Source organism: Diadema antillarum, unplaced genomic scaffold (assembly GCF_040938485.1).
Source record: "Diadema antillarum isolate AM-2024a unplaced genomic scaffold, OU_Dant_1.0 seq00001253_RagTag, whole genome shotgun sequence".
NCBI lineage: Eukaryota > Metazoa > Echinodermata > Echinoidea > Diadematoida > Diadematidae > Diadema > Diadema antillarum.
This window is the reverse complement of record NW_027272039.1, coordinates 70,574-84,164: the sequence shown is the minus strand read 5'-3', so window position 1 is coordinate 84,164 and position 13,591 is coordinate 70,574. Positions and strand designations below refer to the sequence as shown.

The window sequence follows — 13,591 nt, the reverse complement described above, 5'->3', positions numbered from 1 at the left end:
CTAGTACACTGTATGTGTATTCAGTATGTTATCAAGCTGCTGTGGCCCGCCGCTGACTACAGCGCCGTGGTGCGATTGGCTGGCTGGCTGGTGGCGTGGTTGGTGGCTGTCGATGGTTGAATCGATCGGAACACAACAGAGGCCAGCCTTTAGTCAGTATTGAAATGATCTTTTTTGAGAAAACTTGCAGTTGAAGCGGATAAAAGTTTGTGACATGACTTAAGAATAAAAAATAAAAAAGAGGAAAAACGATGAGAATGAAATGAATTTGAAATGATTTAAAAGAAATAAAAGTTGTGTACAAAAAAAAAAACCAAGTCATTTTTCATCGTACATTACACTGTATCACAAGTGGCTAGAGTAAATTATCCCGTTTGCGGCAGTTTAAGCATTGTTAAGGGTTTTTCCAACTTGTAAACAAATCAGGCAAATTATTTTCAACCATTTCATATATCATAGACAAGATTATTCATTAACGCAATTGTTTTCATAAAAGAAATTTACCATTGACAAACGCAGTTTTCATGATTTACCAGGGCAAAACCCGGCTCAATTTTCGACGATATGGGCGATATGCGACGTAGTAGTTCTGCTTGCGGCACGATGTACAATCCCTATGCAATACGCGCGTGCTCTGCCATCTTTAGCTGAACGCCTTCACATGTCTCATGAACATTGCATAAGCGCCAATTCCTGTTGCGAAAGCACGTGAAAATAGCGGGCGCACATGCATTGGCCGCAAACAAGATCGCAATTCTAGAGGTGTCGTGGATGTCTTTCTCGTGTTTTTCTGACTTTTTTCTATGGTAACCATTCACTTTCCGAACAAAAATGGCGGCCCACATCGGCTCGCGAAAGTTCTATTTTATGTGAGGATATGTTTTCAAAATCCATGAACATCGGGAAAACGACAAAAAATCAAGTTTCTTGGACCATTATTTCTTAATTGTTATGTGAGGTGAGAAAATGTCACTTTTATTACAGATCGTGCCCATTTTATCGGTTGGTTTTTGTTGATTGGTAGTGTGTTAGTATATGTGTAGTGTGCATGTAACAGTGCAATGCTGTGTTTAACGGTTTATTACCGAGTATGTTGTACCTGCCGCCAACGGCTGCACGGCCGCTTACTGCCGCAGTCACTCTATATCCAGCAATTCAGGCCATGGCTAAAAGTTACAACCACACTCGTGTGGCTGGATCGGATGATAGACACACGCATTCTGTTGTATACACCGCCTTTTTAAGGAAAATGATCATGAAGATTGTAGTTAACTGTGCTGATATAGAGTAAGAACCCCAATTTTCGGCCGGCCTCCAATATCCGGACACTTACCACTTATCACAAGGCAGCAAAGTCGACTGTCACAGCACAAGCATATCACATCGTTTCACACACTAGCACACTCGTTCACAACGCGAAAATGCCTGAGTCACCTACAAAAATCCATCTAAAATCCCAAATTTTGCCGTCAAAATCGCGGAATCGCCGCGACTTTTCCAAAGCGCGCGCAAATTAGGGCCCGTGTAAAGAATCGGGGTCGCCGAAAAAGCGCTAAAAATTGAAAAATTACGCCGTTCTGTTGCGAGATTTTTCGCTTATCGCAAGCTCAGAGTGTGATGGTTTCCTCAAAAACACAAAAGAAAAACAAAATCTCCGTACGTGCCGATGCAGTGAATAAATGTACAGGGGCTGAATGCAAGTGCAGAGTCCCCAAAATTCGGACACGAACGGGCGCCGCAACATCCCCAATGCAACCTTGGGTCAAGAAGGTATGGCGCGCGCGGATATTTCAGCGGCCTTGTATGCGCACTGACATTGCACGCGTGTCCGGATTTTGGAGACGCTGTCCGAATTTTGGGGAATTGACAAGGTGATAATATTTGGGGATTTTGTGAAATTTTATGATCGGTTTGAGAAAATCAATGTTAAGAAAAATTAGTTTGATATATGTAACAAACATTATTATAGATTTCATTTTGTGGAAAATTATTTGAGTTGAATAAATATTGCAAAAAAGCTTAGGTGTCCGAAAATTGGGGCTTTTACTCTAGGCTTTACGCTTTAAAGCCAAAAAATAACACAGCGAGCTGCCCATAATTCGACTACAACACCATCCAAAATTCAACCGCCTGCAGCATGCAGGCTCAATCTCAGTCTTCACCTTGGCCATGCTTGGCATGGCATGAGAGGTCGAACCTTGTCCTTGGTGCCCTTACCCGTAAACGATACTAACTGTTACTGTTTGTTAGTGTTATACTGATAGCCATATAAAGTTAGGACCTATAAAATTACTGGATAGAGGTTTCTACACTAAATTCTAAAATAATCTGTGCTGTGGCTGTGCTACATATCTGTACATGTGTAGATGCAGATGACATGATTGATAAATCTACCAGCTTCATCTAGAACTTTGTAGAAACCAACCAGCACTTGTTGTCAACATAGTCAAATGCCTAACCCTAAAATGTTTGGAACTAGGTTCAAGACTATCATTTCACAAGTCCAACAATGACAATGAATGTGCCGATTGTTTAGAGACAAAACCGCTGCCTTATTGAATTGGCAAAAATCGAGCTAACCCGTCTACCCTCAATGAAATCACTAAGCATTACTACAGTTTCAGTATCATATTTGGGAAATCATAACACTCATTTGGCCGTATGACATCTCATCGCACCACACCATGGCCATGGGTCCACAAGTGCCATTCCGCATTCGTTCCTACGCTGCGACAGGCACGGAATACTCGTCGTACATGACCTCAACCGGTACGAACATCAACATCGCACTGCTACGTACGCAAGTCAATGGGAATATGACTAGGTGAACGGAGACACCCCCTTCATTACAGGCCTACTTTTAACCAGCAGGTCCTCTTAAGTTTACTTCTTGAGGTTTTACGGAAAGTTTCATCATACATGCACACAGCTGACATACTCATATTCTTAATATCCTTACCAAACGGCATATATTGACTGAAATTGGTCGTCTACTTCAGCGAAAAATTGATAACAGGAAGATGCAAGCCCTTGTGCGCAATCGTGAAACCCCACCTGCATTACGTCATGAGATTTAACATCTCGTAAAATGCGAGAAATATCGGCAGAATCAAACGAGATAGGCAATGACCCCATAACTTAGCCTTTACACTATATTGCTTACAAGATATCAAGAAACAAATAATGCTGCATATATGCACCATATATATCTTAAATATAATATAATTTACTTCAATAATAGTATTTTATATGTATAAAAATTCTTTAATTAGGATAAAGACGGTTGAATACTTAAAAAAATATATATATTGATAAAGAGCCTTAGCAACATCACGCTCTGAGCTCCAAACAAGTTGCTCTGCAGCTAGCTACGTACGTACAGTACGTACCCACCGTAACTAGAATGTGTGAGCGAATCATGTCACCAGCCAGAGCTACAACACAGACATCAACACGATAACCCCACACGAGCTCGAGCGTGTGCATAGTTTGTACGCGATAGGAAAACTGTACGCGTGGATGGTACGAGAAGGGAGGCAACAAGTGTTTGGCCGTGGAAGCGTATCAAGTAGACGTGTGTCAAGAATTCTACATATGGATGTGTGCTGCAAATAAGTCCTGCAAAATTTGTAAAAAAAGCATACCTAACAAGACTATAGGTCTAGAATATATTTTGTAGTTTGAAACAGCAATTGTAGAGATCCTACCACTGTGTTTTGATTGAGATCAACCGGCCGGCCTGAGAATCGATCCCTGCATTGGAGAGTTCACGCGCCTGGATCTCTGGACGGACGGCTTGGTGCAACAGCCCTCACACTCGGCTCAGCTCCAATTTTGGCAGCACTGCTCTGTGAAGAGTAATTCAATCATAGATCCCGAAATCTATTTACGGTACATTTGTTTTGTTAGACCCTACTCAAGTAGGACTAGATTTTCAACCACGATACAGATCTCTACCTGCTTTACAGTTGTTAGAAGACTACTCTATTGCCTATTTCAATTCAGCCACTGATATCAACAGGGAAGTGTGATCCACAGTAACCACCCGGCATCATGGCTGCTGTTGCCTCAACAAGTGCATCAACTGGTGTGCAAGGGAGAACACCACCCAATTCAAATGGTAGTGAAATTCCCACCATTGCCAGCAACACAGGGAAGTTCATCGACAGAAATCGTGACATGACTGCGGTAAATACAAAAAAGTGCATTTTAGAGATGGTTTAAATTATAATTATTATAATTATCTTAAATTATAATATAACTAGATCTATTCCACGTTACAAGACTTGAGATGTGTAACAACAGTTTATTAGTTAGAATCTAATTATTATTTTGTATTTGTATAAATATGTAACAAGTCGTTAGACATATTGTAACATACCACAAATGTCATACTCATAAATGTCATGGTTGTCACGAGAAATGTCACAAGAAGAATTGTATTGTTTGTAGAACCTACACTACTAGGTAGAATTTCTAACACGTTATAGGTTCTAGAGTCGTAAACTTGTCCATTTGTACTCTAGCCGTTAGAATCCAGATCTGATGTTAGAACTCGTCAAAACTCTTGAAAGTAAAGAATCACAAGTCAAGTGACCACGCTGACACTGAGACTTTGACCCGAACAAAGTCAACCCCCACCCTCCCCCCAGAAAAAGAAAAAGAAAAAGGGAAAAAGAACTTAGCATGTCTAATTGTAACGTTAGACCTTAAGAAGGCATAAGGGTTGTACGTAGTCTATGTAGTGGATGTGTTTTGTTCATTGTCTCTTTTCTCTGTTTAATAATAAAAGAAATTGTTAGTGTTATTCTATTATAAGCTGCTCAAATGTAATAAAATGTGTGTTTTTGTGCTATTTTGCCTTTTTATCACTGTGCATCACTGCATGGTCTTAAACTTCCAGGCCAGGGGGGGGGGGGGGGGGGGGGGGTTACATGGGTGGGCCACTGTGGCCCGAGTCATTCATTGACCATGCCATGCCCATGCCATGGGGGATGTTATCTCCATTTTTCTTCCTTCCCTCCCTCTTTTTTTTTCTCATCTCAGCCCTTCCTTCTGCAATATATTGTTTTCATTTATTTGCAGAGATGATATTTAAAGTAGTATTCTGTATTTTTTTTTTTGACCTTGTTTTTAACAAGCTCTGTTTTTTAGGTCCCACACAACATTCTGTGTACCGGTATATACAGTAATACAAAACCTGCTTCTGTTTCGGTAATTGATAGTCATTGTAATTAATAATAGTATGCACCTGTTCTGTGGATGTGTGGGAAATAAAGTCAATTGCACTGAATTGAGTTTTTCAAGTGTTTTCTGCTTGAAGTAAGCGATAGCACAGAGACTAAGGTTTTTTTTTTCAACAATTTCACCTTCTGTAATCTGTTCTGTGCATTATACAGGCAGGGAAGCTCATCACTATGCCAGGAGAAACTGCGAGAGATTGCATGAATATAGAAAGGGTAAGTCACACTTTCTTGGATTGCCTCGTATTGAATACAGATATCATAGCCTAGTATGCAGTCTTTATGTAGAGTACCGTGCAATGGCTGACATAGTGAACCACTGAACCAACATGTTCACGGAGATCACTTTTGGCTTAAATAGGCAGCATCAGACTACAGTAAAGACTACTCAACTGTACCTTAGTTATGGGTAAACTCGGCATAGCGGGTAAACTCGGCTTCCAGTGCGCAGGTTACAACTATCTATAATGCGCGCGCTGAGGGCTGAGTTTACCCATAACTACGGTACATGTAAGAATTTGATATCGCTTGAGATATACTGGGATTTCTCATGTTTATAATAATGTGCTATCCATTGCATACACATCCTAATGATGAAATCAGTATTGAATTCTAAAGGTTGCATTTCATCTTTTTTTGTCTTCTTTATTCTTATGAATCTCAGTTTGAAGAAGTACACTGTATCAAATTCATGGCTTCTCTCATACTCCTTCAGGTTCAAACTCCTCCGATTGTCAAAAAGTTCCGTAATATGACACAACCCGAACCTCAGGTAAAGAGGGTGTTCTGGGGCAAAGCCGGTGATCCAGACACTGCTTCTACAATTTCCCATGGCGTGGAAACCAGTGGTTCACTGAAGGTAAGTTATTGGTGTGCAGCTCTGCAGTATTTGAAGTTGTGAAATACATTGCACAAATTTTTGTAAAGGTCTAGAAACTTTTCAGTTGATGGTAATCCAGTATCATGATTTACAAATACAATGCAGGATGATCAAATGTCATATACTCAGCATCCATTGTACTGCATTTTGCTCAGATTTAGAGTGAGAGTGTACATGTATACAGCTGTACATGTATGTGAACTTACAAATGTACCTGATAGTTAACAACCTTGCTTGAGCAATGTACATGTCAACAACTTCTACATCTGTGAGAGTAATTTCATTTCACATTTTTGGAAAAAAGAGGGGAGGGGTATGTATGTGGAATCATTGAAGAGAGCGTGTATTTATAATTCACTTTTACTTATTTAGAAGAAACAGTGTTCCAGAACCTCAGGACTGGTACCAGTTCAAAAATGCGGAGTGATATTTATCACGAATAGATCACTCACATTGCACCCATATTATGACCTTTATTGATTTTGTAGGGGAGAATAACTACTGTATATATCGAATGTTTTGCGAGGTTTTTATTTTCACGAATTTCGCGAGTCAGGTGCTATTCGCGAAATTAAATACATGCAAAAATATTGCCAAAATAGCAACTCTGATCCCGATGTGGATGTGACGTAGTACAGGACTCCACGGTTGCGAATTTAACCACTCGTGAAATCCACAGGAATTCCTGATTCACAAAAATTTAGACTGGCACAATATATGGTGTATACAGTAGTTTGCCAAATATATATTTATATAAGTTTTGTGTAATATCTGAAATGCTGACCATATTCAACGTGCATTCATTTAGATTTAAGGTTCCCCCTAAAAGATGGAAAATTAATGTAATGGTTTCATTTTGAGAAGATGAAGATTAAGACCATGTGAATACTACCAGAATGAACAAAGAAATGCCAAATTCTTTATTTCCAGTGATGGAAAGGCAGGGACATACCAATAAAAAAGAAAAGAAAGAAAATTATTGCGTATCTTTCAGCTGTAAAGTGTCTTGTATTCTTGTTTCATATGTGTAGGCTGGTGATGTTGTAAACCCACAACCGAAGACTCTCTTTGAGCAGCGCCTGGCGGAGAAGAAGGAATCACTCTACGCCAGCAAGCAGAAAGCTCCCCTCGGACAGTCCCATGACCAGAGCCCTGGACTGCCAGCAGACATTGACCCCTTAAAAACAGCATTTGGCACCAAAAATGTCTTTGGTGAGACAATTGTATATAAATTCAGAAAAAGTGCATGATCATTTTCCACCGTCTACCCTCTAGGGATGGCATTAGTGACTTCCACGGAGCAAAGGAAATTTTTAGATGTGGGCAGTAGAATGAGAAAATTACCAGAACTCAGGATTGAGACGTAGACTTTGATCTGCTCCAAAGTAGATTAAACAACCAGCCGTCAATTCACACAAATTGCAGAGCTCTCCAACAACATGTGCATTGCATTGGTGTCTTTGACAATACAATGCAGCTCTTTCCATTGTCCATACAATTGCCTCACTGATCATCAAGATTTCATTTAATACTAATCAAGTTTTGAGATTATTAGATTCTATAATGTGTACATTGTACCTCACAAGAAGTGCATTTCACAGGATACATCCTGTGCCAGATGATTTATGATTTAATATTTCTTTCACTACCGGTTGATTTTGTAAAATTAGATTTCAATACTAGTAGTATCCTTTTGGAGCAGAAAAGTTAGTGATTTTGCACCTTTGAAATAAGCAATTAATGCTTTTGTATTACAAGAGACAACATTTCTGCCAAAATTTTTGCTAAGTTTGTGAATAGCAATGGACTCACCAAATTCGCAATAAATAAACAACAGCAACAAATGACAAACAAAAACAAGAACCTCCCAAAGACAAACTCATGCAATAAACCATGTGTACAGTGTCTATTTTTAGTAAAAAACAAAATAAAACATTGTATATCACAACTTTGAAGAGAACTCACTCATAAGAGTAATCTCAACTAACAATGCCCTTGTGTTTCTTTCTTTGTGTGTGTGAAGATTGCACCGCAGGGGAATTAGTCAGTCCTGCCAAAACCTACCAACAGGTGTTTGCCGAGAGCGAGCAGGGCAGGGACCTCTACAAGTTCACGCACCATGACTTCGATGTGGGTGAATCTGTCGACCGCGACTACGACTGGTCTAGCTACCCGAAAGAGGGCTTCTTCGGAATCGCCACTCCCCACGACAACGATGGCAAGAACGTGGCAAAGACCCTGGAGTGGTTGCGCAATGATCAGCTGTGAGTACAGATCTTCAAGGACAATCAATGCATACAAAGTGTTATGTATGCATACTGTATGCTCCGAAAACATGAAGCATGATTCTGTTGGAAGTGTGTACTTTGTCGCCTCGAAGGCAAACAGCTATAACCTGTTTAGTGCTTCGTATGTCCAGCTTTTGAGTGTGACAGGATATTAATTTTCATTTTCTTGTAATCGCCCTTTCTGTGCCACAAGTTCACCCATATCGGTGTGTAGTTTTAGTGAATGCAGCAATACCAGTAGATCAGTGAAAGTTTGAGGAAAATTGGACAGTCTGTTCAAAAGTTATGAATTTTTTAAGTTTTAGTGCTGACAGTGCTGAATGAGAAGACTACAACAGTTTGTGATGTCATATGCATAGACTGATATAAAGACAAAAAAATAAACAGAACGGCAAGGAGAGATATGAACAAATATAATGAGTATTTCAAGCAATTGTACCATGTGTTTGGCATTCAGGACCAGTTTAAACAATAATAATTGCTGTGGCTGTGAACTATTTATAATTTGTTGTTGTTTTGTTTTGATAAAATTGTTCTGCATTGTCATGCCTGGAGTATAGTAGTCATCCACAAATTAAAACCTGCAGATGTATGCAGATTGGAATTAATTTTCATATAATTGGTAATACAATTTGCAAACCAGTGACAAAGGCACGAAGGTGGTGTCCAAGCGAGTGGATGACTTCCGGGAGCGCACCCAGCCCCAGCTGGGTCAGGTCCACGACCCCATCAAGGAGACCCTGACAGTACCCCCGGACCACTCCTATGGGATCCTTCTCAAGCCGGACGAGTACGGCGCTGGGGACTTGATCCACGGCCGCTACCCCGGCAGCTATCTGCGGGGGAAGGACAGGGAGAGGGGGCTGGTGGCTGCCATCCGCCAGCAGCTCAAGAAGGCCAACTACCACAACTTCAATAATCTTCAAGCGGCTTTCAACCACTACGACAAGGTAAAGCTACAAATTGTTTTAATCCCTTTTACTACATATATGATTTTCCATCAAATGTCAAATAAAGTGGAGTCAAAAGGTGCCTGAGCTTTCTTGATCTCAACAGAATCTTTGTCAGAGGCAAAATGACAGTCATAAAGGGTAAGCAAACACATTGATGGACTGCAGACATATAACGACATCTAACATACAATATTAATATAGCATCGAAAGAATATTCTGCTAGGATTGAAAGCTTGTAGGCCCCAGTCTACTAAATGCGCTTGCTACCATGGGATAAGCAGTTTGTAGCAGCTTTTTTCTACTAATATAGAATAACATAAACCAAATCAGCGCATGTTGATTTTGCATTTGTGACTTTGAACCCGTTTTTTCTTTATTTCTTTGGTTGGGTTTAGATGGAATTGCTAGGTATTGATGAATGTACTTATTAGATATGGTTGGACTTGAAAAAAAAAAGACCTGAGAGATTTATCTTTTACTGTTTCTGATCTAAATGAAATTTATTGTTGTAATGTTTAAAGAAATTCAGTTTTCATAATTGATCACAGCACGTGCATTGATGAGATCAAAGTAGTAGTCCAGTGAAGTGTCTCCTTGACAACTTCCTGATTACGTGAGTTCCATGACCGAGATCACCGAATCTCCTAACTGAATGAGATACAACAAAGTTATTGCTTGTAGTCACTGTGAGGCCAAACTATATCTGGGAATGGATGACCGGATTGAAATTAGATGTTTAACATTTACCTAAATATGAAAACCAGATTTCGGAGAATTAGCTGAACACTCTGAGCATTCTTGGTAAAATTGGAAGGTGTATATACAATTGTGTATTTTTTAAAACCAAATCTGTGACATTTGTTTGCAATCTCTGCAGAACGGTGACGGAAAGATCGACATCAACGAGCTGCGGCTGTGCTGCGAACAGTTCAGCCTCCCCGTGGAACCGGAGCTCCTGGCCCAGCTCATCCTCTACGTGGACGCAAACTCCGACGGCTACATCAACTACAGCGAGTTTGCCAACTTCCTGAACTGGAAGGACAAGATGGAGGAAGGTCAGAGGTTGACCAATCCACAGTCCACTGTGCCCAAGCAGGAGGAGGAGAAAGAGAAGGAGGGGACTCCGGAGCGGATCAAGAAGCAAATCGACGAGGCCATTGGCGGTCATCGCACATCAGCGCAAATGATTAATTCGGTGGTCGGCGGTGTGTCAACAAAAGGTAAGATTTGTTTTTTTTTCCTGGCATGGTGCCAAAGTTCTACAACGTAGGTTACGCAATTTGCAAAGGTCAAAAGTTGTAGGGATGTTAGGTATGCATCTGTTGACTCGTATTTGAGTAAATGTCCATGAATATAACAAATTAGGCCTATTAGATGCCTGTGAGTGTCCGTAAGATAGCGTACTTTCTCCTCATCACTGAAATATTTTGCAACATCAACTTCAACTTTGATTTAAATCAAGATCTATAATTCTAGCCCAGATGTTTGATTTAGTTACCTCAAGATCGTTATATTAAGACTTTCTCTATTCACAATGATATCAAGCTTGCGGTCAGACAATAAAATGGATTTTGCTATGTTCATGTGGGAAAGATCATTATGGGTTTTTTTTTTTTTAATTTGTATCTATTTTTTTTTTGGGGGGGGGGGGAGGAAGAGAGATGAGCAGGGGACTTAAGTGGGGAATTCATGACGATTAAACTAATCTTATTTTTATGAATGTGTAATGTGACCCTTTAAACCAATATGTTGTTCCTCCTGCATATCTGCAAATTCAGATTACAGAACATATGGTGTGCCAACGATACGCAGTGACATCGCGGCTCCCAGGGTGAAGCGCATCAGTGATTCAAAGAATTATGGCGACGAGTCGGATGCCTACGGCCTCATCAACCCGTCCATCTACAGCAATAGGGGCGTTTACGAGAAAGATTTCTTCCAGCCAAGGCATCCAGAGCAGGTAAATTTGTGACGATTAATGCAACTGTATAAAATTGTTATAATTTAGCACTAGAAAGTAAGTCAAAAGTTCCAAAGAGTGAGCGCCTGTGACTTTGCTGGGTGGTACAGTCATGAAGAGAAGGCACAAAATTACTTTGTTTAAATCCATATACTAGTGAGACGCTGCGTCTGTATTCAATCGCATGCTCAGCATGTGGGTTCACAGAACATAGTTTGTACAGAAGGTGACATACAGATTATCCAAGTATCTTACTGAGACTGTGACTGAAGAGTATGAATACAACTTTTGTAAGAGGCAGTGACCTGTTGAAATGGTAAGATAGAAGGAGCTCTAATTCTCTTCAATCTTGGACCCCGTTTACAGTGCGGGGCTGGGCCGAGCTGCGGCCGAGCCGCGGCCGAGCCCAGCCTCAATTGCGGGGCCGAGCCTCGCAATTTTGTCTGTTTATACTCTGCCTGGCTCGGCCGCGCTTTTGATTCAAACCTTTCAATATTTTGTCGTAGTGGCGCTCTGCTTGTAAACAAATGCAATTTGGCATTGTCTGGTTTTCAGACCCTTTGCTAACTGAATTCCGTGGCGACGAAGTCGCCGTTCGGGCAAAGGCCTTTGCCAAAGGAAAAATCCTTTGCAGGACAAAACCACCTTAAACTATACTAGTTTTCGACGTTGAGGGGGTTAATATCCTGAATAGCGAAATAGTACAGGCAGAGGGTTTGGAAGCCAGACTAAAATTGGCCGCGCATTTGGCCCAGTTTGCGTTTACACTGAGAAAAGGCCGGGCTTGGCCGCTGCTCGGCCGCGGCCAAGACCACCTCCAGAGCGTGGCCAAATGCGAGGCCAATTTTGGCCTCGCATTTGGCCTTTTGCATGTTTACACTGAAATGAAGGTGGGCTCGGCCGTGGCCTCGCCTCGCACTGTAAACGGGGTCTTGGAATGTGTCATTTTCCTTCGCAAAGTTTTATAGAAAATTCCATTGTGTCTTTGTTTATTCAAATGAATGAATTCTTCAAATTCATGAAATTCTTCCGTCGAGATGAATTTCATTCATCATTAATTATTTACGTCAATGTAGGGCAACTTGTCAATCAGTTATAATGAATTCTTGCATGGAGTTGTTTTTATTGCAATTATTCCATTGTGCTCACAGATCAAGGGCATCTTTTCAAACATCGGGGTTGAAATGGACCAGGACACCTTCCAGAAGCTGTGGTCTCTGGCGGCGTCACGGAGTGACCGCGGCCAGGTCAGTGTGGAGAGCTTCAGAAACGTGCTGGACGAGGTGCAAGCCATGCAGCTGGCAGACGAGGCCCAGGAGAAAGGCAGCCCCGAGCTTGTGTAGGCTGATGCTGAAGTTGTTTGGAACACCCCCCACTCGCCAGTCGAGTCTACCAAGTTAACAACATGCATCGTATGCAGCGCTTGTTTTGCTGGCTTAATTCTTGTTTATTCATGAGGACGAACCCTGAACTTTTGATGGATTCTCAAAGAAGAGAAATGGGCAAAGAGGACTCAGTTGCATGGAGTATTAAAAGTGTCTCAAGGCTATCCTGTCCTACAGAAGGTCATCTTTTCATCTATACTCCTTTGTAAAGCAACAAGTATCAAAACGTCATTGAAGATTTCAAAGAGGATGAAACTTACACTGTTGCTGCTCTCTGCCATAAAAAAAAACAACAAGAAAAATGAAAGACTGATGAATATGTGGCTATTATCTCTGGTTTCAGTGGTTACATGTTAGTTTGTGTCTCTCGACACTAGTGCCTTTCATTTGCTTGCATCATTGTCTTCGCAAACTCTGTCCAAACCACATTCTATGCAATTGAATTGAGCTGAATCCACCGTGCATGCAAATTTGATATATTGACACATAGTGCTTACTATCTGTCCTTCCACTGAGTTTGTAAATGTCTGATTGAAGCTTTTCTTGAAGATTGACAATGCACATCAATGCCTTGATCACTTGTTGCACAAGACGTGGCATTTCTTTCCAGCAATTTGTGTATTAATTCAAACAGATGATTGTATTATATTACCGCGAGATATGTTTCAAAGGGAATTACTAACATCTGCCTGTTTGTGTATTCATGCAGACTCTGCAGATCAGACAGAATACTTGGGGCAAATATATTTATGACCAGTTCCCACCGTGTGAACTATATTGACAATTCTGCATATTAATGCAAGTAATGTCTGTATGTCATACATTTCTTCCACTGCTGTTATTCCGGCCATCTGTGCAATGCACAAATGAACTCTATGCAAG

General features: G+C 40.8%; 1 protein-coding gene across 1 annotated transcript; it reads left to right on the top strand.

The window, feature by feature from the left end:
* Positions 1-4,053: 4,053 nt before the first annotated feature.
* LOC139745321 (EF-hand domain-containing family member B-like) lies at positions 4,054-12,667 on the top strand. The gene is made up of 9 exons (XM_071655722.1): positions 4,054-4,188; positions 5,400-5,459; positions 5,959-6,102; positions 7,155-7,335; positions 8,147-8,387; positions 9,055-9,361; positions 10,242-10,584; positions 11,143-11,324; positions 12,476-12,667. Exons 1-9 carry the CDS (start codon positions 4,054-4,056, stop codon positions 12,665-12,667), a joined length of 1,785 nt encoding a protein of 594 aa, XP_071511823.1.
* The last annotated feature ends 924 nt before the right edge of the window (positions 12,668-13,591 follow it).